Raw genomic sequence first — 25,870 nt, 5'->3', positions numbered from 1 at the left:
TCCTAACTTTGCCTTTCCTTCCTTTCTTTGTGGGCTTCCTCTTGTCTGATTTGTCTCAATTTCCTATTCAATTTCATGTTCTGCCTATATCTAGTGTCCTTGTTTCCTTCTGGTTACATTTCCCTCCCTCTGCCTTTCTGCTCCAGTATCTTTTTTTCTTAATCTTATATGTTTCCTTCTTATGTATCTTTTCTTTTAGATTTATTTCTTCTTTTTACCTGTATAATTCTCTTTCTTTCTTTCCTATTCATCATTCCTTTCATCCAGTTTTGATTCATCTCTCATTTTATTATTCCATTATTGCTTTTTTGTTTTCAATCTTTCTTTTTTGCTTTGTTATTTTCTTTTTTCTGTTTTGTAATTATGTTTTGTTTTATTTTTCCCGGGTTAGCTGTAGCTGTTTTACTTATCTTCTCATTCATTTCCCACTTTATCTATCCTTTTTATATTCTTTCACCATTGTCTTTATGTAACCACATTTTCATCACCTTATTTCACTCAAACTCACAACCTCACAGACAACACAACAACCCCAAACATAGCTCAGTCAATTCTGCAAGACTCCGTACAAGTTGATGGAAAGGCAAAAAAAAACAAAAACAAATTAATCTTCCATAGAAGAATTTGTTTGTGATCGCAATATGATCACTATATTCAGATCAATTGCAGTGCGTGCTGAACACTGTGCTGTGACTGTGATTTGTATACCTGTGCCGCGCAGTCTTGCTTCTGTACAATGCAGTTAGCGCAGAGTGAACTAGCTGCGATCGACTGTTAAGTGTCAAGATGGAGAATATTTCATTTTTACTGGACTTGGATCTCCTTCAGAGGCAAATATTTTTGGTTGTTTAATATTTAGAGTGAGTTTGTGCATGTGTTTGGAGATCAATTGATGAGGAGTTGCAAAAATACACTAGTGCCTTATCCAATTTTGATTTCTGTTACTTAGCAAAAGTTCTAACTTGAATGAATATGGAAATGTTTCATATCAGAAGAGTTGTTAAACTCGTTTAATTCATGTTTGTTTTGATTTGCTTTCTTTTAATTTTAACATGATAACAACTAGACTAAATACGTACATTATCATTATCGTTGATTGTCAATGTCAATCAATGATGGCACTAATGTATTTTCGTATCCACGTAGATATTTCTTCCTCTCTCTCTCCCCATGAGCATGTCTTGATCTCGCTCTCACGCTCACACATTTTCAACTGACTACTTCTGACTTGACAGAAATCATTGTACATTGATTTTTAGGTGCCGGTTTTAAAACTGCACTAGAAAGATGTGTTGCACGATATTAAATCACTAACTTCAGTTTCAGATTGTGCAGGCCATGTACACCATGATCGCTCACAAAGAGCAAGTTGTTTTGAGAGATGACATGGAGCTAAACGTTGATATATCAACACTTCCTGACATAATGGACTTTGATCAAATTTATATGAGTGATCGGAAATATACTATCAAGTATTTCTTGCGATAAGTGGGGAATCTCATCAGTAGAGTTTGTGAATCTACAATGTACATGGACATGAAAGTACATTAGTGCTGCAATGACAACAAATCATTGATTCCATCAACAATAAACTCAACAAGCATTTTTTTTTTTCAGTGTTCATCACCTACAGCTCCTGGAGGGACCTCAAACAGCAAGTTACACTACAGTGGCATGAGTGACTAAACTGCAAGAGGGCAAGGTACACAAGAAGCCTGAAATGGCTCGGTTATTGAAGCCATCACCAGACCAACTGCGGAATCTTTTGCAAATTTGCAGAGGAACGCTCCGGAGTCTGCCACCCAAAACCGGGATCCTGCCACATGGGAGAGCTTTGTCACGTACCACTGACTTTAAAAGACAGGGATCGGGGCAAAAGGAGGAGTACAATGTTGGCCCAAAATACGACAGGGATTATTCTCCCGCCAAGAGATACACGTCAACCCCAATGGTGGAGGAGGAGGAGGAGGAGGAGGCAGCTGAAGGAAGGACGGACAAAAGAGATGATGCTTCGGAGGCTGATCCAGTAGGTGAACAAACTTTTGGACAAGTGTCAAACAAGTTCAAGCACAAGGTAAGTGAGGAGAAAAGAATATTTCCACAAACACCATGAAAAAAAAAGAAGAAACAAAGTGAGAGGGGGAAAATGCAGCTTCTAGTGTTTCACTAGTGTGGAATGGAAGATTGTACAACATGAAAATTTGCATACATTTTCTCTCATGACAAGTGCAGTGAGTTGGAGTCGCTGTGATGATAATATACAATGTGTATGTTTTTATTTCTTGAAATCGCAGCAGAATATTTATAATCCTTGTTCCACTTGCTGCACATGACTTGAGATTTGAAGTGATTCTATACTAAGTATCATTTATTGTGTTCACAGTTCAAGCCGCTTGGCACGGACCTGATAGAAGAGCTGGAAGAGGCGGAGCTTGGGGACGACTGGGTGAAGCCGGAGGTAAAGAGACACACCCCCATCTTTTACGGAAACCAGATGAAGAAACTGGTTAGAGAAGGAAAGGTGAGTGTGAACTACACTGATGTTGAGATTCTCAAATTGAAATGTGTTTAACGTTCAATATAATTTCAGATGATTCAGGTAATGAAAACATAATGTATGAGCTGAAATTTTTGTGCACATATTTTATCATAAATTGCTAGTTGCTGAACATTTTGTGTCGTTAATTTCACAGTTGTGAGGGTCTAGTAATTGTGTCCTCACCTTACATGAAATTAATTCTGTAATTCTCATGACATTTAGTAAGCTGTCATATATACAATTTGGTAAAATTATAAATCTCCTTACATATATGCTTATTATCTGTGGATGTGTATTTTTTTCGTATGTTTGAGGAAGTATTATTGAATTTGTTATTACCTCCGCCAAGGGAGGAGGTTATGTTTTCGTTACCATTGGTTTGTTCGTTAGTTAGTTCATTAGTTAGTTAGTTCGTTTGTCCGTGTGCAAAATAATTCAAAAAGTAGTGAACGGATTGGGATGAAACTTGCAGGAATGGTTGAGAATGACACAAGTCACAAATGATTAACTTTTGGTATTGATCCGAGAATTTTGGGGGAATTTATGAAGGATTTTTGGTATTTTGACAGGTAGGGTCAATGAACTTGGGAGTTCAGGCTGCGCGTATTTGAGGTTTGCATGCGCGCACTGAAGTGCGTGTTCTAGTTTCTGCTAGGGCGCGCCGCGCCCTAGCAGAAACTAGAACACGCTGAGAGAACACTCTGAGAGCACCGTGCAGCTGAGGGTTTGTGATGTAACAAAGGCTTCTATATTAGGAAATCGGTCGACTTTCAGCACACAATGCTCCATATGTATCTATATGGGTGGAAATCACTGATATCTCTATGGAAGAACAAGATCAGTGGTGGAAATGAGCTGCATACTTGGCGGAGGTCTGCACTCTGAGAGTGCTTTTCTAGTTTTAACTTATAGTTTGCTTTTCTTTCAAAAGTTTTGATTTGTCCTTTGAAATTAGGAGACCAAATTAAAGGATAAAAGAAGTAACTGCTTTGTGTTGGTTTAGTTAACTCATCATGAGAATATAAATATTCTGCAAGAAATTAATTTTATGTTGTTAGTTTCCAAGTCATGTTAAGAAGCACAGATGACATGAATGGTTCTACCAGTTGATTTTTTGAAACTGCTTAAACATTTTTGAGCCAAAGGAAATTTCAGTCTGCAAGGACCACCATCTGTAAATAGATATATTCCTATGTTTGTGGAAATGTTAATTCTCATGTTTCTTTCAGATTTCATGTTTTTCTACCACTTCTCTACAATGTCTATTTTTGTCCTGGTTATTGTCACCTTTCAGCTTTCAGAAGCCATTGAGATGCTTGAAGTAACTATGCTGAAAGAGGCAAAAGTCTTCCCGACAGAGTTCAACTACAACGTCCTGATTGGGGCCTGTGGAAGGGCTGGCTACACAGACAAAGCCTTCAAACTCTTCAACAGGGTAAGGTGCTCACCTGCACAGGTGCCACAGGTTAAATTTGGGCCTAAAGGGAAAGTGGTAACTTTGTATAAAAAAAAGGAAAAAAAGTTGGTAGTTGTTGTGTTTTCGGTGCACTTAGCATATTATATTAAAGCTACTATGCTGCGATGTTTTTAATTTCTAGAATTTTTTAGCCAGTGGAACTTTGATCTCAATATTACCGTTTGCTTTATCCTGTAGTACTTTTAAAATGCTAGGTTTGTAGAGGTTGGTGGTACTGTTGGTGATGCATTTGATGTCTAAATTTTCACTCTTTGGAGAACTGTTACATCCGCAACGCTGTTCAGTTCCTGAACAGCGTTCAGGAACTGATTGTCCACAGCATAACGTCACTCTTACAAGAGTATTCAGATCGCTTCCCTTCCTAATGAGTTGCCCAACCCCTGCATTTAGTAAAGTTTACAGCAATATTGAGACACACACATCTAAACACACACTTTTGTTAGTCTTTCTTATGCCATTTGCCCTGTTAGTGATCATAGGTAGAAACAGAGAAAGTTTTTGTTTTCCCCAACCAGATGAAAGAGAGAGGCCTCCAGCCATCAAGTGTGACCTACACATCTTTGTTCAACGCCTGTTCCCAGTCTCCCTGGGCCAAGACAGATGGACTGACTCGACTCAGAAAGCTTCATCAACAACTCCTTGAGAAATCCATCACGGTACCTCAATGCAATGAGTCAGAGAAGCTTTACCTTAAATTGTAGAGAGGTGCATTTGAGCAGTGATATTAAAATCAGCTCATTGTGTGTACTTGAGATGCTATTATGTCAATTTTTATGTCAATGTACACACTCAACAAAGTTTTGAATAAGAATATTGAAATGTGCTCAAGAATTTAGAATGGTATTTCAACCAGAAGGATGCGCAGAGAATGAATTTTTGAGCAATAATCAATGGTTATAGTGTATTGTCAGAGTGACTTTCTGATTCTAAAGTGATCTTGTGTAACATGTAACTAATGCTAACCCAGTTCATGACATTACTGTTATCTTGTAGTAAAATGTATAAGATGGCAAACAGTGGTGTTTTGATGAATGTGGCCTTCAAATTCTGCTTACATTTTCGCCAAACTCCTCCATGTTGTTAACAGGTGAATCTCATTACACACCATTCAATGATGAAAGCCTACGCCAAGTGCGGCGACCTGGAGATGACCTTCAAACTCTTCCGCCACCTCCTGGACGCCGGGGTCCAGCTGATGCCCAAGAGCTTCTCCTTCCTCTTCTTTGCCTGTGCTGAGGACAAAGAGTCGGGCTTCCTCTACGCCGTTGAGGTAAGTACTGGATGAACTTTGACCTCTGCCTGAGGATAGAGCGGTCCCTTCACTTTTGCGCTTTTTTTTCTCTTCACCGTTTACCCTGGCCCTCTGTCATGTTGCTGCATTACTTGTGATTCTCAGAAAGATTGTGGTTATATTTGATAGCAGTTTAGTCTTGATGTCAAGACTAAGTACTTTAGTTACTAACTAATGCTAAATTATCACAATTCTTGTACTAGTTAGATTTAAGCATCAAAAAAATAAAAAAAAGCCATATGCACACAGATAGATATGTGAAGGTAAAAAGCATAGCTGCTAATTTGTACAGTTTTGTGATATTTAGTTGTTATTTTTTTATTCTTCATCAAGAATAAGGTAATATTTGTTTTGTAAAGAATTTTGTCTGAAATTCAATGTGAAATGCCAAGTATGTGCACTCTCCCCATATTGTAACTGAACCATGACTTTTGCCCTTCGAAATATTTTCGTACTGTGATTGAGTATGTTATTTTTCTTCAGAGGTCCTGTGCTATGGAAACATCGCTCTGTGCCAAAGGCAGTGTTACCTCTTTTATACTTTGGCCTTTGTGGTTTTTTCATGACGATGATTTAAAAAAACATAAAACATAACACAAACGTTAAGAAAAAAAGAGTGTGACTTCTCAAACAAACCGTTTTGTTAAAACATCGCTTAAATTGATATCAAATCTTTCAGAAAAACAGTTCTAGTACTATTAGTACTATTGGTGCTGGCCTGGGGCAGTGTACATTTTTGTTGCCATTTTTTCAATATTTTCACACTCAAGAATAGCAAAATTCATGAAAATTTTGTTTTGTTTTGAGTTCTTGTTCCAAGTGATTCATGTATTTTGGATGGAAGATCTTTCAACTCAGTAAATCACTTTATACATGCTTATGTTATCTAGTAAGAACCATTACTGAAATAAGGGAGCACAGCCATTCCTGTACATGCATCTTCATCTAATATTAGGGTAGTTCTTTAATGGTGATTCTATAGATGGCAATAGTAGTAATGAGGATTTATACAGAAATGATGATAATGATAGGATGAAGTTTGATTTGGATTTCAGTCTGCAATTGAAATGGCTTGTCACAAAGATTGTAAGCCAGTGTTCCTTAATATGCACAAGACTGTGTGTTTCTTTCAGAATTATTGCTGCCCATGGGAGAGGTTCTTGCCTGCCAAAATATTCTGGTTTGTCTAAAATTGCCAAGATGAAAGATTCTCTATTCTGTCCCTGTAGGCATGGAGGCAGATGCTAAAGCAGGGGATCAAGCCAGATGTTTACATCTACAACCTGCTCCTGAGAACCACAAGAGACTGTGGCATAGGAGACATGGAGACGGCCAACAGAGTGCTACTGAGGAGCACCCCAACTGTGGCTGATCGAACTCAGGCTCTGGAAGAGGGGACAAACAGCCAGAGCAGGAGGATGGGAAAGAGAGAGAAGTTGTTGCGGCGGACCAGGAAGGTCGTGCCACTGTCCGGAAAGAAAGCGGAGTTGGTCGTCCTTGAGCCTTTACCCGTCGAGGCGGACTTTGAGGAGGAGATCGGTGAGGTCTCCTCCCCAGAGGATCTGTGGCTGGATGACAGGATTGATGAGGAGGATAGGGAGACAGCTGTTCTGCAGGACAGGACTAGACCTAAGATGACACCCCTTCAAGAAGATAAAGTCATCCGTCATGTACCCACATTGGTAGGAGGTCATTGGTGGGAAGCAGATGCCACAGCAACAGAGATTCCCAAATCACCAAGCAGTGTGGATAATCGCGAGGGCAACCTCTCTACCGTGACTGTTCCAGTCCCCCTGGATGTTCAGCTCGCTCCGGCCGACATCCTCCGCCCCTCGGAGGTCCCCAACCTCCTGGACATCTCTGCAGACATGAGCAATGTCCAGTCTCTGGCCGCGGTCAGCATGCCCTCGGATCGCCTCGCTCTCCTCGGGGAAATGCAGGGATTTCTGGAGCACATGAAGCACAATGATATCAGACCAGACGTCAAAGGCTTGTCCATTCTAGCGGAGATCTTGCCTGCAAAAAAGCAAGAAGAAAACCACCTGCTGAACTATGTAATGGATGAAGGAATCAAAGTTGACATTGATTTCTACAATGTGTTCATCAGACGAAGGACTAGAAGGAAAGACCTAAAGGGTGCCAAGGTAACTTCAACTGAATTTCACCTTCCCAGAAAGCATCATATGAAAATGCAGTGCTCATTTATACATTACAATGCTGACAACGCAATAAAAAATATTTGTTTATACTTTCATGTCTTTGCTGCATGAATGAAGGGACTTGCTGAAAAATGATATTTCCCCAAAGAAATAGTTTCTCTTATGATATAAAAGAGAATAGAATTCATATTAACAAGTTTTCCTGAATAAATACTCTCTGTTAAACCTTGTAATGCTATGGGAGTGGTCTTTCCCTGTGTTGCATGCAACAGCACTCCCAGGTTTGATTCTTAGAAGGCTAGATTAGTTCCACAAATAATTCATCGTGTACTATGTTATTTTTTTTTCCATAGTAGTCTACAGTACATCAAACACATACACCCATTTTGCATTTTCATACATAACATCATGCATGGATAACAGTGCCTCCATCTGGAGATTCGTAGGCAGGTACACTGTCTTTATGAATGTTAATTGTTGACAGCAGGATATTGGTGACTAGAACATTCTCCTCCTCCTCCTCCTCCCTGCTTCCCCACCTCCTCCTCCTCCTCCTCTCCTCTCCTCTCCTCTCCTCCCTCCTCCTCCTCCTCCTCCTCCTTCCCTCCCATCCTCCTCCTCTTCCTCTCCCTCCTCCTCCTCCTCCCCTTTTCCTCCTCCCCTCCTTCTCCTCCTCTGCCTCTCCCTCCTCCTCCTCCTTCTCTGCCTCGCCCTCCTCCTCCTCCTCTTTTCCTCCTTCCCTCCTCCTCCTCCTCCCCCCTTTTCCTCCTCCCCTCCTCCTCCTCCTCCCCTCCTCTTCCTCTTCCTCTTCCCTTCCTCCTCATCTTCCTCCTCCTCCCCGTCCTCTCTCCGCTCCTCTGTCTCTTCCTCTTCCTAATCTCTCTCCTCTTTCCCCTCCTCCTCATCCTGCTCCTCCTCTGCCTCTTCCCCCTCCCCTTTACCACCTCCTCCTCCTCCTCATCATCATCATCATCATCTCCCTCCTCCTCCTCCTCTGCCTCTTCCTCCTCTTCCCCCTCCTCCTGTCCACCTACACCTCCTTCTCCTCTCCCCCTACATCCCTGACTGGTTATCGCAGAATATCCTGGTCCATATCCGAGAGCAGAAGCTGTATCCCAACCTGCGCACCTACGTCAACCTGGCAGCGGGGTGTGCCAAGCCAGAAGAGGGCTTCCGGCTCCTACAGGAAATGGAGGTGGGTGGAAGCAGGATCTGCAAAGTCAGAAAACTCAAGTTATACTGCAAATATATTCCGAAAATATTGATTTAAGATGAACTATAATGAGAGTATTTCACATTGTTGAAACCTTTGTGATCTGGATTTCATTGTAATTGATGTATAGTCATTAAACAGTTATTGAATATAAATAGATGTAAGGTCCTTTGGTCAAAATTGTGAAAGTGTGAATAAAGATTACCATTGTGTCAAGTCATAATTTGCAAACAGAGCCCATTAAGGGGTAAGGAACAACTATGAGTCGGAGGATAGTTTTCCAATTTGTACTTGATTAGCAATTTCAGCTGATGAATGATAATTTATTTTGTATTCATTGTTCCATATTCCACATTTTTGTACAAATTTTACATTCCATTTGATTTAGAAAAAAAAAAGTGTTACATCAATTTGAGATAGAATTAAGCAAATGTATAAGGACATTATCAATAATGTCTATTCTGAGGATCTACTAAAAAGCAAAAGCTTTCAGGCTATAGGCTCCATGGGTATGAAGCGTTTTGTACAATGTGTCAATGTCATTGTCATTTCAAGTGGTATCCTTTAAACTTCTGTGGAAGAAAACTACTATACCAAAGAAGTTATGTGTAGTAGTGGTTAAAAAAACAAAATACATAGCAAATTGCAACGTGATGCCAGGAAAATTATTCTCTGTAAGTCATGCATGCCATTCCATTATGCATGCACATTATATATTTCAAATATATAATGTGCAACTGCATGCAACTGAAGACCAGACTAATTTAGACGAGTGTGACTTGCTTCCCCTTTGTGTCGCAGGAGTCGGGTGTCCAACCAACGGGTCATTTGTATGGCGCCCTCATTGGGGCGACCCAGAGACACAGGAATTTCCCGTACCTGATGGACGTGCTGAGACACATGGAGAAGACGGGAGTCAAAGCCAACGAGAGGATCATCACACAGTTGGAGCGCATCGCCAGCTTTGGAATGGACAAGGTGAGACAAGCATGTTTGCTGTGAGGCTGTACTCGGGGGAAATTACAGCAATTCTTGATTATAAAGAGACTACATTCGAGAAGTGAGCGGTGCTACTCATGGGGCTGAGAGACCTGTATGCAGTGAATGAGTATCTCCGAGTTTGCTTTGTTTTTGATTGTCATTGTATGGTATACTTCAAGGTGGAACATTTGTGAATTGCAACCTACAGCAAAACAGATGACACCTACAATACCAAGTATTGCATATGTGTCATCATCATCATCAACATCATTCAAAGTCCATTTTTCCCACCCCGTTGGGTTGGACAGTTCATTTCCTCGATGGCTCTCCTTCAGGTAGTCTTGTCAGTTGGGTTAGTGTAGGTAATATTACGGGTAGACACTTTTCTGTCTTCTTGGATTGTTTCCTCCCGTGTCTGAAGGGGTATCCCACGTGGATTCCTCCCAGCAACCAGGAAATTTCCTATTCTCTGGAGCTGGTGGATCTCTTCCCTCGCTCCTGTCCACATGTCCACACCATATCTCAGTCTGCTCTTTCTCATCTCCTGCCCTATCCTTACCGGGCCCATTGACTGGAGGAAATTTTCATTTTATGCCTCCACCAGGAATTGTTGTCGGAGGCATTGTGTTTTTTGGTTGTCCCTCAGTCCGTCCGTCTTTCCATCCCCAATCAATTTTGTGTACATCGTAACTTAAGCACTGCTTGAGGTATCCAAATGAAGCTTTGCATATGTATGTACTAGTGGATAAAGCTGTATCTATCAAATTTTGGGCCCATATGCTCCAGGTCAATTCTAAAATTTCACTATTTCCTCCATATCTGTACAATGCATGAAGGTATTTTCATATTTCCAGATTCAAATGTGAGAAGTTAGCTCTATAGATTTAATGCTGTCTAAATAAATGGATTTCATGAAGATGTAAGTCATGAATTATAGGGCTAGGTGTGGGATAAGTGTTTTATCTCTTTGGTTCTCTTTTAGTTTTGGTATTTCTCATCTTCCTTACAGGCTAAAGAAAATAAAAAAACCCATCGACCAATCAATAAGAAAGAACTGAATCAGTTCCGAGGCTTCTACACTATGTGGTTGACTCGCATGGAGGTGGATGTACCGGAGCACCCGTGGAGCAAATTCAGGACTAGACAGGGAGATGGAAGTGAGATCAAATTCCACGAGACAGCAGTGTGAGCAAGGATGCAGACCTGCAATATTTCTCAACTTTTCATAGTATCATGTGTTTGGTATACTGGATAACAAAGAATGTTTTGCGAGAGTCAAGATTTGCGAAATTAAAATGCCTGTGAAGAAAGTTCTTGTCTACACTATACGCATTGAATGTTAAGAGGCAACTCGCGAAAATTTCATGCCGTGAAAAAGGCCGTTGGCTTCAATTCACGAAAATTTCATGCTGTGAAAATATTGTGTTTTAGAGTATATTCAGACCTTAGGCCTGGACATGTTGTTACTATTGAGAAACAAATAAACCAATAAAAACCTGCGGTGAAGACCTCAAGTCTTTGTAGTCATGCATGTTCCAAGACAATGACTACCAGATTTGTATTTCTACAACTTGTGACCCATGTGTGGACAAACACTGGTTTCAGTGGAGCAGTGTAATGAGCGATATGAACGTCTACCAAAGTGACTCTGCATTCGCCATTGTGAAGCCTGCCAGAAATCATTGTGAGGCTCTGATGATCCAACACTTAAAAATACCATGTAGGTTTGACATTTAAGTACCAATCAGCAAATCGGACACTCATAATCGTATGACATCAAGGTGGTATAGTGGTTAAGTCCAAGGGTTTGTAAACCGAATGTCTTGGGTTTTAATCCCACCTCTAGTGTTCATCCTTGGACAAGATGTTTTTACCCACGATGTCCTTGGTATTGATAAATGTACCTGGCGATGCTGGTGTAATTATAATGGCAGGGCCCTCTGGGTTAGCAGTGTTAACACTGAAGAGGCTACCCTGGGATGGATAAGATCATATATTTTTATAGTCTCATTATCATATCATATTTTACCATATGTTATATTCTCCCGTAGTCATAACATGCTTGGAGGATCTCCCAAGGGAGAAGATGTTCATACAATGCTGTTGAAAATTACGACCATTGAAAGTCAGAGTTGAGTCTAAACACGCTTCATCTGTCAATCCCATAACGCAGTTCAGATGATGATTTGTGTCTGGATTTTGTACACAGAATGTTGGTACACGTATACAGAACGTTTAACCTCAGGATTTGAAATTCTACATCAGAAATTTATACATGTAAGTCACTTGACACTGTCTGAGGTGGTATAGCCTCTCTTCAGAGCATTTCAAATCCTTTGGCTTCAGTGTGCTGTATGTTTCTTCCCTCACTTTATGTCGTTTACCAATTGTAGTCAAACAAATTTGTGTATTGACTTTGTGCTGAAGGAAGTGGAGTAAACAGATAACTTTCTTTGAAATACATGTACATTGTATGATGACCAGCCATCACCAATGCAATTCGATAAACTTCAGTTGTTGCAAAGACCTATCTATACGTAATTGTGTTGAACTGTGTCCAGCATAAACAGGACTATTGATTTTTAGTCAAACAGAATTGTCAGTATTAACTGATTTCATTGATTTTATTATCAATGGAAAAGGCTGTATTATTATAATTATTATTATGAACCCCCCCCCCCACTACATTGCTGTGCTTAGATTTTAGATTTTGAGATAGAGTGAATGAGAAATCAAGTAACAATTACAGAATTTGGTGGAGGGGGAATTCTTGGACTTGCTATTAAATGATTAGCCAACATTTTGTTATACAATGTACTTTTTTGTTTGAAAATTATGCAAATATTTCAACCAAAATGTGAACCAGATCATTGAATTCCAATTCTATGGGGGTGTTGCAAGAAACTTGCAATGAATAACACATCTCCAAAATAATCGCAAGTCTTGCAGTTGATTGCAACTTGACTTTCTTGCAGTGCCCTATAAGAATGTAATGGCTCCTTCATCTACCCTCCCACAAACACTGCCCACACTCAATCCCTGTGCTCCCTCACTTGCATGTTCCCTCAATCCCTGTGCTCCCTCACTTGCATGTTCCCTCAATTATTGAGTTACAGCGGACTCCTGTTATAACAAAGTCCTCGGGACCGGCATTTTCTTTTGTTATATCGAAATTTCGTTATAATTGAACAAATAAACAAATAAAAACATAGAGTGGATAATGTTGGGGTCTGAAATTTTTTACTTCGTTGTAACCCAAATTTCGTTATAACTGTGTTCGTTATAATAAGAGTGCACTGTACATGTTGTATGTACTCCCTCATCTCCTTTTGAAAAAAAAAATTAAAAATCCTGCATTAAATAGCCTTGTATGACACTTCCCCCCCCCCAATCCCCCATTGTACTGAAAAGCTGCTTACAGTCCAGTAATCTACAGGTGGCTCAGGGGCTTCAGGGGCTTCAGCACCCCTATGAAAAGAACCATTCTCAAAGGCCTGGGTCAACCAAGATGTTGAATGCACAGATGCTTGTGTGCATGAGAATTATACATGTATCACTTTCCTCAGGGATCACAATTCAGACCTATACAGTGGATAAGTCCACTGTTTGAGTTTGTGTGTGTGAGCGTGTGTGTGTATGTGTGTGTGTGTGTGTGTGTGTACCATCTCGATTGATTCAGTAATTGTAGGTTTTGTGTACATGATGTACCATTTTTATGTATTTGTTTGTGTGTGTGTGTGCACGTGTATGTGTATTATGCATTCAACACATCTTATACTGAGTACAGTACTGGGTAACAGATATTATAAAATGGGTTCAAGAATGTAGCCAATAGGAAGCGCTGAAATGAGTCACGTGGGCATTGTTTACTTTAGTACTAGTACATGTATACACAACTCAAAATTACAATGAAAGGGCTGGTATAGTTTTGGTTGAAATGGAAGATAAGATTTGTGAGATAATTAGAAACCACCGATGAAATATGAAAGAGCATACAATTATAAGAGGAATTCAAAGTTTACAGTATTTGAATAAATTTTGTGATATGGCCGAGATATCCAAAAACAAAAAACATAGCGGTCTTAATGAAAGGTGGTTCAAAAGGTGGGTCCCACCTTCCATTCTTATTTCCCACAAGACACCAAGTAGTCATCTGTGGATCACAGTAGTATAGTGACAGGCCTAGACCCCATTTACAGTGCGGGGCTGGGCCGAGCCGCAGCCGAGCCGTGGCCGAGCCCAGCCTCAATTGCGAGGCCGGGCCCCGCAATTTTGTCCGTTTACACTGTTGGGCTCGGCCGCGCTTTTGATTCAAACCTTTCAATATTTTGTCGTAGTGGTGCTCTGCTTATAAACAAACGCAATTGGGTATTGTCTGGTTTTCAGACCCTTTGCCAAATGAATTCTGTGGCGACGAAGTCGCCGTTCGGGCAAAGGCCTTTGCCGAAGGAAAAAATCCTTTGCAGGAAAAAAACCACCTTAAACTATATTGGTTTTCGACGTTGAGGGGGTTAATATCCTGAAAAGCGAAATAGTACAGGCAGAGGGTTTGGAAGCCAGACTAAAATTGGCTGCACATTTGGCCCAGTTTGCGTTTACACTGAGAAAAGGCCGGGCTCGGCCGTGGCCGAGACCACCTCCAGACCGTGGCCAAATGCGAGGCCAATTTTGGCCTCGCATTTGGCCTTTTGTGCGTTTTCACTAAAATGAAGGTGGGCTCGGCCGCAGCCTAGCCGCGGCCGAGCGACGGCCGAGCCTCGCACTGTAAACGGGGTCCTAGTCAATATAAATGAGAACTTGTAATCTTCTTTGCCTCATCAAAATACATGTATTCTGAAGAAAATTATTTTGTTTAATATTTTCTTTGTGTCACATGATTTTCTTGAATATTAAATGTTAGTATCATAGTACATTTGTATTTTCAACTTTTAATTTCTTTGAAAAAAAGTTGTACTGCCCTCTAGAAGATGTAAATAGATTATCTGGATCACCCTACAGATCAGCTTTACAGGTACATGTACATGTACTTCAATGGAATAATGCCTTTCTCCAATCAGCTTTACACCATTGATAACAGATCAAAAGACCAAGAAGATTAGTGATCAATAGTGGTCTTTAGTGTGTGTGGGCCTCTGAGACGTGTGTGTGTGTGTGTGTGTGTGTGTGATATAATGTCACAAACCTCTACTCTGACAAAGTGTAAGTACAACTGTAGTTAAAATTTTTCTAGCCACATTATACAGTAGTCTTACAAATTTCTTTCCATGATTTTATCTTTAAAAAAAAAGTCTGAAAAGGGGGGGGGGGGGGGGGGGGGGGGTTCAGGGCAAGAAGTTCTATCTGTAAACCACTCTAATTAGACTCAAATTTCCAAACAGTGAAATATTTTCATCATATTAGTTTTTATTTCAATGTATAAAAGTATATTATGTATTTATGTTCAGATACACCCTACTTAAATAAGAAGTTAAGTTGTGCTCACCTGAATAGCTAGCTACCACTTCATAGTTATAAACACATAAACATCAAATTTTCACCAATGTGCACCTTTGGATAATACAAGCAGTACTGTATGTCATATAATATTTCATTATCATTGTTTGATACAGTGCACTCCCAATATAACGAACATGGTTATAATGAACGAAGTATACAACAAAGTAAAATTCAGGGCCTAAAATTATCAGCTAGATATCTTTATACACTTTATATGTTTGGATATAACAAAATTTTGATATGAAATAACAAAGGGAAACTGCTGGTCCTGAGGACTTTGTTACAATGAGAGTCACCTGAACTTAATTTGAAAGGAAATAGTTTATATACAGTGATTCATCCCTCTCTCTTACTCTCTCCTCTCTCACTTTGGAGTAAACTTAAAAGAAAAATGTCTCATCAGATCATAGACCAATAAAATCATATCAGAATAGTTCAGTTTGCCTTTCCATTTCAGACAGCCAGTAAACATTGTACAAGGTCTGTACATGAGTTGAGAAGTACAATATTTCTTTGGTCAGTTGTTGAACAGAACATATAAACGTGATGATTTATCGCATTATTGTCATGAAGAAAATAAATATTGCATAGCCTTCTTAGAAATAATGTACATTACATGATACTCCCACTTAACTAAAAGGGTCAGAACTTATCCTCAGCATTTGCCCCAAATCACAGAAGAACAAATAATAGAGTTAGACAAAACAAAGCAAATGTGGGTTTGACCCTATGTATTCCACCTTGGATGATGACATAACCATGACAATAGCATTATCCTCACAGCTGCAATTCAGTTGATTGCTAAATTGTTCATGTCCCATATAAAGTTTCAAAATAATATTGATTTACACCAGGCAAGAATTTTACAGGTATAACATCATCATCATCATCATCATCATCATCTTCATCACACTGACAATCTTTGCACCAGAATGACTGAGTGTGTTTAGATGACAAACAATTCATTTTTTCAAGTCCATCACAGATAATATAACAGCATGTATATCACAAACTGTATGTACAATCGTGTATATGCAAATGATGCCACACTCGGCTTTCTTTATAAATCCAAGCTATAAAAACTACACTGTAGCAAAGGTTTGAGTCGTATAAATCACATTTTGAAATAAATTACGTTTTGAAATAAATCACGTTTTGGGTCAGCACTTCTTGTATCATGAGCTGATAGTGTACCTTTGAGAAATCTAGTAAAGTCTTGTGAAAAGATTCTTGTGTGAATTTACAACTTTTTACTGATGTAATTGCAGTTCTTCATTTTTGCTCATTTCAGGAGAACTGCAAGAAATTAATCAAAACCTAAAGAGAATACAAACCTGTTTTACATTGAAGAGGCAAAAGACTTCATAAAGAAATTTTACACAATGATCAAACAGTGTATTGAAGGTCTGGTACTGATTTGATAGTTTGGATGAGCAGAAAGCTCGATAGATGAATAAATGAGTAGTCGACTGAGTTGATGTATGGAAGATACAATGCTTGATTTGAAATTTTGAAATTATCATTATTCCCATTATCATTGAACTGTCATCATATTCACTATCACCATCATGTGACCTTCAGAGAGTAAGTATTTGGAAATCTGATCATTTTCACTTGATCTTTGACCCTTGTCCTCTCACCCAATGGCCAACCAGCTTCTTGAAATAATCACCGATAGGTCATATCCAACTTTCAAAATAAAGTTTTTAGCTACTTTCAAAATATGGAAAAACTCTGACATTTTCACTTGACCCCCATGGCCCACATCTTTCCCTACAGTATCATTGTGTGCTAATGCATGCATAAACCTAGTTTGATTAAGTGTATGCATTGATTAATTTCCATGATACAGAAAAAATAGTGTAATTTCAGCCAAACAAGAAGAATTTTAGCATTTTAACCTGACTTTTGACCCTTGACCTTTTGACCCCATGACCCAAAAATTCCCAAGGGAATCATTTTCAGGCAGTACATGCATATGCACTACATCTCATGAATATAACTTGAGCAATCTCTCAGGTATTGAGGCATTGGAGGGGGAAAAAATAAATTTTTAGCACTTTCATTTGACCTTTGACCTTGAGCATGTGCATCCAAAAGTTGATAGGCACAACTTCACCCCATCATACATACATTAGCTATATGCCAAGTTTCATTTGGATACCTCACATGGTTATTAAGTTATGCTGTCCAAAAAATTGATTAAGGACCGAAAAACAGACCGAGTGACAGAAGGACAGACAGAAAACCCCAAAACAAATGCCTATGTGACACTTTGTGGTAAAGGCATAAAAAGACCTACCCTAATGTTAGTGAGTGCAAGCTGGCATGATTAGTTGTCCCCATAGAGAAGTACTATCACCACAAATATGTCATGGTCATGGAACATATCCCGCATAAAAAGTCTTTCCATCAAAGAGTCAATTTTGATGAAAAACCTCCTTGGTGCATTGCAAAGGAGTTGATCAGCACCATTTTTTAAGGAGCTAGAACTGTTGAGCTGCTGACACTGTCTCACAGCCCATTATCCAGGGGTAGACAGGTAGGACTATATTTGTAGGGTCCAGCATCCTCCAGAACACCCCAGGGAGCACATCTCCAGGGGTCATTTGTGGCATTCTGCCAAATCCAGAGTTGCTTCTGCAGACTGGCCAGCAAAACTTCATGTTCCTCATCATAGGCAAGGTTGTTGACCTCTGTCGGGTCGGCCTCCAGGTCAAACAGCTCCCACTCTGGCCGGTAGTAATACTCCTTGAGCGTCTTGTACCAGTTGATGGGCTGGTGGTTCCGTGTCCGGTTGAGGATATCCTGGAAAGTGTGCGAGATGTAGAAGTCCTGGTCGATGGGAAAGGGCATGCCAAAGTTGAGGTTGTGAATGAGGCGATATCTCGGGGTCCTAATGACCCGTTGGGGGTAGTACATGGTGGCCTCGTGGAGGTCATGGCTTGAGAAGCTGATGTTCCAGCTGACCGGTTCATCGGTCAGGGCAGGGAGAAGGGACTTTCCCGTCAGCTGCACTTGGCCCTTGAAGATTTTGTACTTTGGATACTTGATGCCAAAGAAGTCTAGGACAGTTGGTGTAATGTCCATGAGGCTGATAAATGCGTCACTAGTCTGTCCCCAGCGCTCCTTGTGGAATGGTGACGAAATCATGAAGGGCTCCCTCGACCCACACTCGTAGAGATTGGTGCGACCACTTGTGAAGGGGATACCATTATCCGAGGTGTAGATGATGAGAGTGTCATCAAGATGGCCAGCTGCCTCCAGCTCTTTCAGCATTAGGCCAACACCTTGAGTTTAAAAAAGGAGTCACAGGTAACTCATTATAGATAAATGAAGAGAATCCATACAATCACAGATTATGATTTGGCTATGATTCTTTCCTTAAAACTATCCGGAATATATAAGAAAAGAGGGGAAAATCTTCCTTTTCACAGTTAATCCCAGTCATGTCGTTCCATACAGCTGGTGACTCCCATTGTAACACAAAGTCCACGGGACTGGCAGTTTTCTTTCATTACACTGCACTCCCATTATAACGAACATGGTTACCATTATATAACGAAATTCCCGTTACAACGAAGTGAAAATTCAGGCCACAACATTATACGCTCTATGTTTTTTTATTGTTTGTTCGGTTATAAAGAAATTTCAATATAAAAAAAAAAGGCCGGTCCCGAGGACTTGGTTGTAACAGGAGTCCACTGTATAACAAATTTTGTTAAAGTAAAACAATTATTCAAGAATAGCATGGATAAGTCAGCATTACAACTAAATGAAATGCAGCAACTGAGATAGTTTACCTTGTGCATGTTCTACAGATTATACCATAATGCTCATGTTTTGTTCATGACCTGAAATGTTTTGCTTCGTGTGGATAATCCTGAGCAAATCACAATAGGGCTACTTGGTAAATCAACAGGGGCGAGTGATTGTTTTTTATCTCTACCCACCCTGGTCAAGCCTGCTGGCAGTGGTGTACTGTGCTGCAATGTCCGCCCTCGCTACGGGGGTGTCCTGGACATGGTATGGAACAATGACATCATTGGGGTTGTAGTATGTCGGGGTCCAGTCTGGAATGTCGCCCATGTTGGGCTCTCTGTTTCCAAACTTTTCACAGAACTGACCATACTGGGGGTCAGTATGGCCACATCGATGAGTGTCATGGAAACCAATGTACAGGAAGAATGGCCTGTGTGAATGAGGAAGAACAGGAAATACAGTCAAACCTACATTGTATCTTAGCGACCACCTGCCTATCATGGCCACCTGCTATATACGACCACTAAAAACAATTCCCTCCTCGAGAAAAATCATGTTAAAAAACCTGTCTATAGCGGCCACCTGTCTATAACAGTCACTCTTTTCATCTCCCTTGGATGGCCGCTATAGACAGGTTTGACTGTATGAGATTTTCCTTTGTGTTCTCTAAACCATATAATGCCCCTCAAACGGAAGATGCCGAGGAACAACAAATACAAGAAAGTAAGCAGCAAATCTATAAATGAAAGAGCTAAAATTTCATGATAGTACATAGCTACAGTAATATAAGCAATTGTTTACAGAGCTCTAACATAACAGTTTGAATTACAATTTCAATCTCTTCTTCAACTGATTTAGAATCAACCATGCAAAATGTAACTGGGATCAGGTTAATAGTTCTCGCTGTACTTATTTGCTGGCCAGTAACTCTACTACAACTGTTATTTGTCAATGAGTGCAAATGTCACACTGATTACCAAATCCTCCATAATCCCATTGTCTAATTCTGGTCTGTAGGCGAGACTGTCGCATTGTTGCGCCCAAGTGAACCGTCTAAATTCCATTCAATCTAAGTCTTAGGCAATCAACTTTTGTATTGTTCAAAGAGTAGCCTGGCAAGCTGTGCTGCAAACTGCCTGGGTGTATAAATGGTATGGAAAAACTTTTTTTTTTTTTCCCAAGCATATCTGCCCACTTACCTGGTATCATTGCTCTGTAAGAATTCTCTTGCAAACTGCTTAATAAGAGTGATGTTCCTCCCAACCTGCATGACAGGATAGCCCGTCGCCGGGGACTTGTTGTAGTCATATGGGTACACATTCAAAGGCCCCACATGCATTTTGCCTATGAGCCCTGTGACAAATGCAAATATGATGAGTTAGCTAGGTAGTGTATCACTCAGTAATTGGATAGACATGTCCACATGATGATGGACCATTTGTAATGTTCTCCTGTGGGCAGTGCACTGTGGGATGTTCTACCGTTGAGAATACATTTGTGTTTTAACAACTAGCAAATGAAACAGAACAAGAAAATGATACTGGTAACCATGCAAAACTTTCTGGGCTCAAGGCACAAAATGCAGGATCATTTCACTAAAATCTCTTGAACTGAGCAGAAATTGGCCCTTTCGTAGGACCTATTCTATTTATGCACATATGCGTTTCTTAAAGTCATCACAGCGTAACTGGCAGAAGAGTCAGGTCGTCGTTCTTAAAACCAGTACTCTTCTGAATGCTGTACGACAAAATAACTTTAAATATCGAGGAACAAGAGAACAGAACATCCTTTTCATCTTCTTACAACTGAATACAATAAACAAATGGAAACTCTATGGTGCAGTAACAAGATCAACCAAGCATGCTGCACTGTAAGCAAGTATATAACAAATGAACCTGAATGTGGCATCACTTTCTACTTTATCAGAGGAACAGGGGAGAGGTTCACTTGAGCAGTGGTCAGTTAACATCCCCTTCTCCCAAAATCCTGTTAGAAGATGAGACACAACCTCCACTGACCTGTCCGTATTCCGGCTTGGCCGAGCAGCAGAGGGAGGCTCTGGACCTGGTCAAAGGATTGGAAGTGGTGGTAGCCATTGTGGAGACCATACATCCCATTCTGGTGCTGTGGGAGACCCGTCATGATGACTGACCGGCTGGGAGAGCAGCTACTGACAGAGGTGTAGGCGTGCTTGAAGACAAGGCTTCGCTTCCCCAGGGCATCCAAGTGGGGGGACTTGACCACCGTGTTGTTATAAACACCGAGCTCGAAGCCAGCATCGTCAGCTACAACAAAATATGTCAGATGAGATCAAAGACCATGAATTTTATGTATCGAGCTATAATGTCGTTAATATCATTTTTGGAGGTTTTGCCCTCTGGATTCTTCTATAGCTTTCACTGTGTATTTTTTTTTTTTTTTTCACAGTGGTTATATGGCTGAAAGAGCCATGCAGAATGAAAGCAGATGTGACAAATTTTTCATTCTAACTTAAATGTCTCTTCTGTTAGTGAGTCAAAATGTGTTGATCATTGACAATACAAAAGAGGATGTAGAAATAAACTAAGAAAATAATTATTTTCTTATGCCCCTGCATGGTTGGAATGATGAGTTATGAGTGGCGGTACAACATACAATAAAGTTATATAGAGTACAAATGTAGAAAGTAAGAAGGCATATAGAAACCAGTCTCATTACCATTTTACTGATTTGTCCTACTGCATTCGACCAGGGAAAGAGCATTTTTTTTTTTTTACCATGGGGAAAAAAAGTACATATAGACTCTATATGATTATGTATGTAATTATAATTCACAACAATCTGGCAAGGAACACAAGAGAATTCAAAAGAAAATAGATCAAAGCTTCCAAAATTCATGCTGGTCAGAAGTCTGACAACTAATGAATGAATGAATGAATTTTCTGTACATCAACAGGATTGAAACTAAGCTGCCTATACAAAAAAAAAAACAAACAAACAAACAAACAAACAAACTAAGAAATCAAGCAATTTAAGGCTACAAATGTTTTTTGAAGTCATACTCTAGTAGGGCCTATCTAGGCCTAAGCCTGGGTTCTTCTACAGGGTAAGTCCAAGATAAGGTCCCCTCAGAAGGCAAAATTTCATCTTTGCTCAATATTGACATGTTTGGTATCATTTTGAAGCTTATGAGTTGAAGTTTTGATTTCCATGGAGGAAAAAATGATATTATGTAAATCTATGCAAATTTCAAGGGCTTCATTTGCATAAATGTGAAACACAGCGTTACGTATGGGACATTTATAAAAATTCATATCAATTCAAAGGAAATCAAATGATCTTTGATTAATATGTGGACAAAAGAAGTTCATCACATAGTTTAACTTGGTATGAAAATTTAGGGATTATGCAAATGATTATGCAAATTAGCTCGTGTCCTATCATGAGATGTCCCATACGTAACAAAATGAGGTCATTTTTTTAGGTTTTTTCTAAAATTGCTAAGGTTATTTTAATGCCCTTTTGTAAAGTTCTAATTTATTGTTTAGAGAAATTAAATACCAGAGAAAAAAGAAAAAAATGTAAAAGAAATATATTTTAGTAGGCATTGAAATAATGTTACGTATGGGACAAATGCGTTACGTATGGGACATCCTCATACATATTGCATGTGAATGCATGTAGCTAGCTGGGAAGGTCTCTCAGTGCACAAATGGTCAATCATTCTGAAGAAAGCATCCCAATATTGTAGCTACTTTTTGAGTTATAGACACTTGAAACAATACATTAACTTGACTGAACAATTTTCAGAAAGGGGGAGGGGAAAATGGCAAAAGAGTAAATCAGCATTAAAGGGATGGTATAGTTTTTTGTAGAAATGGGGATTCAGTTTTCAACATTGAGATGATTGGAAACCAATTATATGAATTACTTAAGAGCATACAATCCTAAGACTGGAGGAATTCAAAGCTTATGTGATGGAGTTCCAATTTGAAATGGTTGTGATATGATATATATATAAAAAATAAAGTAAAATGATTTTTTATTTATTGGAAGCGATACACAAATTGCCCTTATTCAGTTTTCAATAGTAGCCACAACAAAATTCATGGGTATACATGTACATACTGAGGTGTGACTTGAATCAATGACCTGACTGCTAGACAGACATATCTACTCGATCACTGGGGTTCCACGCAGCAGGTATTGCTTATTTATCAAACTTGATATTTCTTGTGTCAAGTTGTTTTTTATTGAAACTGAATGGCAAACTGCCCTTCATCAATGGAAGTAAACACTTTAAACTATTCAATTTTTCAGTAGTAACTATCCTGATAAAAATAGGGCATACATACTAAGGTTGGTCATAAAAAATATAGAATATGATTAAATGTGATTATGATGGTAAATATCTGGGGAATATTGTTCCCTTGTCAATCTGGATCAGTATTTGAGTAATTTCAACTGATTCCACCTCAATAATTATGCAAAAATTTGTTTATGGGTATTTTGCAAAATTATTTTGCAAAATACCCATAAACATGGTTCTCCACACACTAATCGAATGGGGGACAAATGGCATGCATACCCAGGTTGGTCATAAAAATATAAAAATATGATTGAATATGATTATGATGGTGAATATTTGGAGAATATTGTTTCCTTGACAATCTGGATCAGTATTTGAGTAGTTTCAACTGATTTTACTTCAATGATTATACAAAATACCCATAAACATGGTTCTTCACACACTAAATGAATGGGGGACAAACTGTCCCATACGTAACTGTCCCGTACGTAACATGTCATGTCTGTCTTTAATTAGAACCTGTAATTAGAGCTTTTTGCCTAATGACATGAAACTTACCTGTGATAATCTTGAGTGTTGTGACTTTCATCACAGTGAGTTACAAGTTGTAGAATGATATACTTTCAGAGAGTTTTTAGGTTGAAAAAAATGTTCAAAAAAACAAAATTTTTCTGGTCCCATACGTAACGGCACATATTTTCTCTTCTAGAATATAATTGTCAAAGTCATTTTTCTCAATTTTTTTACATGATTATACTTCTCCTAGATATCAATCACCATGATGAAGTTCAATATGATCAAAGGCCATTAACACTATTTTTCAGGTCATAAAAGTCTCTGAATGTCCCATACGTAACGTGAGCGTTATCTTGGACTTGCCCTACACTGAATCAAAGGACCTGATTATCATGTATTTCATTATAAACTGTCCAGACTATCCCAGATATTTCAGACATTTTTTTTACTAAAATTTTTTTTTTTGATGGAGTCAAAAGGGGCCTGAGCTTTCGATCCTAGCAGGATCTTCGTCAGAGGCAAAATGACAAATAGGCAGGGGAAGCAATCACATAAAGGACTAAAGCTAAAATGCCAAGGTTCGACCTCACGTGCCAAAATTCGACAACACGCAAACGCAATGGCCCGAATTCACGACGGTGGTACAATTGAAACCGTGGTTTAAACCGTGGAAAAGACTGTAGTTTTGTATGGGGCGCCAAGTGTCGCATGGCCTATTTTGCTACAAAATCAGTCATTTCTCATTTCGTCAACGGATCGATTTTCATCGACAAAATGACTGATTTTGTATAACGAAATGGGCCATGCGACACTTGGCGCCCCATACAAAACTATTTATGTATGGTCTTTGTCCATGGTTTAAAGTTAAACCATGGTTTCAATTGTACCACCTTCGTGAATTCAGGCCATTGGGTTTTTAATACATATGTAGGAAGGAGGCGGTCAAATTTTGGACGGCATTATATATGGTTGAATCACGGGAAGCTTGCATGCTTTTAAATACATGCATCAAGAATAGTCAGGGAGAGCGAGGGACACAGAACAAAGAAAACAAGTCAAAAGGGAAGGGTTGGAGGTCATGGGCAAGGAGCCCAACCAACAGGTAAAGGGAGGGGGGTGGACAGACAAAAGGCACAGCGGAGGAGGGTCAGTAATGATCCCTAGGGAGGCCTTAACCGCACCGGCCAGCGACCCTTTAAACTGTACCGAGTCGTTACCGGTTAGCTAGGCGCCCCGCACTGGGGTGGGGGTGGGGGGAGAGGGGCAATCTGTGAAGGATATAAGGATGAATGCATGGGGAGGAAACATCAAACAAGATAAGGAACAGCAACAGAGGGATAAAGAAAGGAAAAGAGTGAAATATACAGCATGAACTACCCGGTGTTGAGTACCGGTAATGAAGGGTGGAGGGGGGGGGGGGGGCGCTGAGCAAGCAGCGAGCTTGAACCTGCACACTGGTATAATTGCCAAGCAAGAAGAGGCAACAAATGCAACTTACCAAATGGCCAAACATATCAAACTTATACTGTATTAGATACTCTGACTGCAGGGTTTTTTTTTGTTTTGTTTTGTTTTGTTTTTTTTTTTGTTTTTTTTGCTGGTGGCTACGGTACCAGAAAAAAAAAAAAAAAAAAAAAGTTTGGATCAGGGAGGTGGAAACTTTCTTAATTTCCATCTCCCTGGCTTGCTTGGATTAATACGTTATTGTACTCTTTTGTAAAACAAGTAGACTCTACACAAAGTTACCAATTAACTTACCCACGAGGACGAGGACATTCTTGGTTGCAGAATATGCAGACCCAGTAGAACCGGAAAGTAAAATGAATGCACACAAGAGCCAGTGGTGGGAATTCAGAGAAGAGGGCCTCTGATGGCAGTGATGCCACTCGTCACCTGCAATGGTCATTGTCAGTTCTTGGTGTAGGATATCGTCTGCTGAGTGAAAATTCCTCTGTCAGGCAACAACGCTGGGCGGCCAATCTCTAGGTAGAATGGCAGGAGAGTAGTGGAGGGAAATATCTCTGCACGACTCTGCCAAAGACCTAGCTATGTCAACAGGTATGCCCTTGGAAATCCTCGCAAAAATTGGGAATGCCGAGATGCGCTGGCAATCATTCCGTCACAGAGATTACATCGCTTCATGCATGC

General features: G+C 39.7%; 2 protein-coding genes across 2 annotated transcripts; one reads left to right on the top strand and one right to left on the bottom strand.

The window, feature by feature from the left end:
* Positions 1 to 1,685: 1,685 nt before the first annotated feature.
* On the top strand, positions 1,686 to 11,433 carry LOC139726420 (pentatricopeptide repeat-containing protein 1, mitochondrial-like). Its single transcript, XM_071637388.1, has 9 exons — positions 1,686 to 2,074; positions 2,384 to 2,521; positions 3,834 to 3,974; positions 4,532 to 4,672; positions 5,104 to 5,286; positions 6,537 to 7,451; positions 8,545 to 8,661; positions 9,481 to 9,657; positions 10,670 to 11,433. The coding sequence occupies exons 1-9, from the start codon at positions 1,721 to 1,723 to the stop codon at positions 10,847 to 10,849; spliced, it is 2,346 nt and encodes a 781-aa protein (XP_071493489.1). The 5' UTR covers positions 1,686 to 1,720; the 3' UTR covers positions 10,850 to 11,433.
* A 3,683-nt stretch (positions 11,434 to 15,116) lies between these two features.
* Positions 15,117 to 25,815, bottom strand: LOC139726404 (N-sulphoglucosamine sulphohydrolase-like). Its single transcript, XM_071637387.1, has 5 exons — positions 25,481 to 25,815; positions 20,937 to 21,203; positions 20,118 to 20,271; positions 19,110 to 19,348; positions 15,117 to 18,446 (listed from the first exon to the last, which is right to left on the bottom strand). The coding sequence occupies exons 1-5, from the start codon at positions 25,626 to 25,628 to the stop codon at positions 17,671 to 17,673; spliced, it is 1,584 nt and encodes a 527-aa protein (XP_071493488.1). The 5' UTR covers positions 25,629 to 25,815; the 3' UTR covers positions 15,117 to 17,670.
* Between the last annotated feature and the right edge of the window lie 55 nt (positions 25,816 to 25,870).

The sequence above is a fragment of the Diadema antillarum genome, unplaced genomic scaffold, assembly GCF_040938485.1.
Source record: "Diadema antillarum isolate AM-2024a unplaced genomic scaffold, OU_Dant_1.0 scf00000017, whole genome shotgun sequence".
NCBI lineage: Eukaryota > Metazoa > Echinodermata > Echinoidea > Diadematoida > Diadematidae > Diadema > Diadema antillarum.
Note: the sequence above shows the minus strand (reverse complement) of the source record. Positions and strands in the feature narration are given on the sequence as shown.

Bases quoted from the DNA above. Each gene is read 5' to 3' on its own strand.
- LOC139726404 (XM_071637387.1), bottom strand. From the start codon at position 25,628: ATGACCATTGCAGGTGACGAGTGGCATCACTGCCATCAGAGGCCCTCT. The intron at 20,272-20,936 runs GTCAGTGGAGGT...CATTTGTCACAG, and splicing joins CCAAGCCGGAATACGGACAG to GGCTCATAGGCAAAATGCAT. The intron at 18,447-19,109 runs GTGGGTAGAGAT...TTTAAACTCAAG, and splicing joins TGCCAGCAGGCTTGACCAGG to GTGTTGGCCTAATGCTGAAA.
- LOC139726420 (XM_071637388.1), top strand. From the start codon at position 1,721: ATGGCTCGGTTATTGAAGCCATCACCAGACCAACTGCGGAATCTTTTG. The intron at 2,522-3,833 runs GTGAGTGTGAAC...GTCACCTTTCAG, and splicing joins AACTGGTTAGAGAAGGAAAG to CTTTCAGAAGCCATTGAGAT. The intron at 7,452-8,544 runs GTAACTTCAACT...TGGTTATCGCAG, and splicing joins AAGACCTAAAGGGTGCCAAG to AATATCCTGGTCCATATCCG.